This window comes from Hyposmocoma kahamanoa, unplaced genomic scaffold (genome assembly GCF_003589595.1).
Source record: "Hyposmocoma kahamanoa isolate Upper Pololo Valley unplaced genomic scaffold, ASM358959v1 99702, whole genome shotgun sequence".
Taxonomy (NCBI): domain Eukaryota; kingdom Metazoa; phylum Arthropoda; class Insecta; order Lepidoptera; family Cosmopterigidae; genus Hyposmocoma; species Hyposmocoma kahamanoa.
Window position 1 is genome coordinate 601,791 of NW_020656001.1, and position 3,495 is coordinate 605,285.

Sequence of the window (3,495 nt, forward strand, 5' to 3'; positions counted from 1 at the left end):
AGTTTCGGACTTTTGGCTTTGTGAAATGTACTAATATATACTCCCCACTATAAAGAATGGCACAAATTACAGCAGGCCTATAGCCATCAGTGGGTGAATTGGCTGTTGAAATGTACCTTCTAATCTATAGCCACGTCTAACCATGAAACTGCCAACGATTTAGTGATTTCCAAATACGTGAACTTTAAACGAACGTCCACGTGTAGGTGTCTGTATCAAATAACGCTCACAATCTCAGTTGGTAGGTGAGTATTTTTACAGCTTCATAAAGATGTTTTATAGTAAACGTGTAGATATACCTACTATTGTAAATATTTTACAAATTACATTATTAAATTTAAATCTCATTTTAGTAGTTTTTACCTGTCCTGGATTTATACAGAACGCACGAAGAGACCAGGCACCGTAGCTGAGCTATTTGAAAAATTGAAAAGCCAAATACACCAAGGTTTCGACTAAAAATATTTTGCGCATCCTTTAGTGTCGATACTCTCGTGCCGTCTCTGGGTATCATAAAAAAACACTTTGAAGAAAAACTTAGCTGCGCCCCTTTTGCATTGCTTGTTGATTACTATAGAAAGTGATTAAGAGAGAAAATCCATGCATACATTGACAGCATAGTGCGACGGTCAACTGGAATGTTGTTATGTTGTCTAGATAACACCTACATTCTTCTTTAATTATAATTTGAATAAAATTGCTTTTTTGCCAACCTTGTAGACTAAAGTTTCGGACTTTTGGCTTTGTGAAATGTACTAATATATACTCCCCATTTGGGTTTCTAGGGTTCCAGTCGGCCGCCCCTTAACAAAACTTAGCAAGCTTGTGACGCCATTGATCGAAAAGCATCAGTCTTCGACATTTATTTTTAAAGTTCATTTCTAATGATATTTAGGACAACATTATCTATCATAGTAATACGTTTTTTATTGCTCAGGTCAATTAGTGGGTGTATTATTACGAGTGTCGATTACTGGTTAGTGTATTAGTGGAATTTTGGTGTCAATTACTGGAGATTTAGAGAAATTCTAGTATAATAGCTTTTTTATGAAACATAAGCTTTCTTAAGGATTATATTTGTCAAATAAACTAATCGCTATTGATATATGTTTCAAAACAAAAAAGTTATTTCAATTTTAAAGGCACACTTTCCCTTAATATTTCTATTATTGGTGCCATGACCCTAAGTGCTTTAAAAAAAATTTTACAGGAAAGCCCAAAACACAAAACAACGACGCCTTAAACCACAGAACAATAAACAATTTTCCTGTTAATGTAAAAATTTGTTATATTAAGGTTTTCAAAGTTTTTTACAAAAGTTCATTATCCACTAATTGCCAATTCAAATACCAAGTAAGGCATTTTAACTACTTTAAAACCTAAAATATAGCAAGTCTCAAATACTTGCTTTGTTTTGAATTGGTTAAAGTGACTTACTTTATTCATTTCATTTCTTAAAATATTATTCATTGTTTATGTACGAACTCTACTCAATGCTCGAGTCAGGACTTGAATATGATTTAAAGCACTAGAAATCATACTCAAGTCATACTCAAGAAAAAAGACGTGGAGGAAATAATTACTAAAAACTTTCTTTCTTCTTATTTAAAGGTGGTTACGCACTGCGACTTTTAGTGGCGACGCAAACGTTTTGGACGCACACTCGCGATTTATCATATTTACATACACGCGCGACTCTAAGGGTCGTTTTTTAGAACTCTACTCAATGCTCAAGTCAGGATTTGAGCAGACTTGAGTATGATTTCAAGCACTGGAAATACGACCCTAATGGCAAGGACTTGAGTATGATTTTCAGTGCTCACTGCAATACTCAAGTCCTGACTTGAGTATTGAGTAGAGTTCTGGAATACGACCCTAAGCAGCGATGCATCGCTACTGTATCGCGTTTACATCGCTGCTAAAACTCGCTGTGTGTACCGCTCTTAGAGTCGTATTTCCAGTGCTTGAAATCATACTCAAGTCCTGACTTAATAATTCACGCACACACTCAACATAGCACCTCACTAGGGAAACCCTGTGTCGAGGGTGCCATAGACACACACATAGACAACCACAAATTACACCCAAACTCACGAGAGAAATAATACAACTAGTACTAGGCCATACAAATATTTCTCCCGACCCTGGAATTGAACCTGGGACCTCTGCGTGGCAGTACGGCATAATAACAGTTCGGCCACGCAGGCAGTTTGATCATTGAGTGGAGTTTTTCCTATGTTTTGCTCAGAAACAGGCGCAGGTAGCATCGCATTTTTATACTTGATAATGATAGTGCGTTACCTTAGCTCGTTTCCATACGAAGTCGAAGGGGGGTGTCTGGTGGTAGAAGACAGAGGCTTGAGTGGCGGGGAAGTCGGGGTCGGTCCACAGCTCCCCCCGTTGCAGGCATTGCGCCTTTATGCGCTCGTAGTCCGTCATCCTGCAAAATTGTAATAGAAATCGTTTGTAATAAAAATATTTGTCCTATTTTCCCTTAGTAACAATAATAGATACGACTTAACATTTTATCGAAACCGAGTTATTTACATCATAACATAGAACACGATATGCTGAATCTATAAACTTTCAGCTTTTTAGCTGATTTCAAGCTGTAATGTCAGCATTACTGTGTCCCGATTTTGAAGGGTTAAGGGTGCTGGTGAAATTACTTGCACTTGAGACTTGTCAATTTATGTCACTCCATACAACGGTCAACAATTATTTACCTACTACTGCTACATATAGCAAGGCGCTATCTGCACACGCGCAAATGTGTGCGTGAAGTGGCAGGGTTACCCATCACTTGCTCGTACTATTTACGTTACGTGGTCAGAGCGGCAACATAGCGCAAATTCTAACGCGAATCTGTTATCCATAATTCTATTATAGAATCCTAATAATTATACATGTTCATTACGTATTTATATCGATATAATATTATATTTTTTATTAATCCGCTAACTAGAATAATATTGAAGATTTATTTTTAAAATATATTAAAAGCACTTTGGACAGGTATCTTTAAAAAAGTTAACCAAAGTATTTGAAATTGCGTGTCCAACGTTATCATTACCTAGTTAATAATTAGGTATATTCACTACGTAATATTTATCGGCAATAAAAATTGAAAATTCGAGGACCCTTGTCTAGTTCACGAAGCTATGGCGTCTTATTATATTGATACAATAAATCCGTGTTATATATTACTCTGCACTAAAGAAAACAATAACTGAATGAGTCTCAGACATAAGTTTATTCACGTTTCATCTTTCAAAAAACGAAAGAAACTCGTCTCTTTATCCCGTTTAGATGTTTATAAACAGCCGTACACAGCACTATTCACGACATTATAAATAGTGAAATAAAATGATGTTATACATTAACGTACAAATTTCGTAATGAATACATGAAAACTATATTCAAATATCAAAGCTGTCTTAGCGCGAAAACGGCTCGCCGACAGCCTCGTTCTCGTTCAGTCAATGTGACCGTCAA

The 3,495-nt window shown here is 36.2% G+C and overlaps 1 protein-coding gene across 1 annotated transcript in view; it reads right to left on the bottom strand.

Moving 5' to 3' along the window:
- LOC113239155 (calpain-C-like) overlaps nt 1-2,440 on the bottom strand; it is a 47,676-nt gene extending 45,236 nt beyond the window's left edge. Inside the window, exon 1 of the mRNA XM_026476026.1 lies at nt 2,302-2,440. Coding sequence (XP_026331811.1) covers nt 2,302-2,439 — 138 coding nt within the window. The 5' untranslated portion in view covers nt 2,440. The remainder of the gene's footprint in view (nt 1-2,301) is intronic.
- Nucleotides 2,441-3,495: the final 1,055 nt, after the last annotated feature.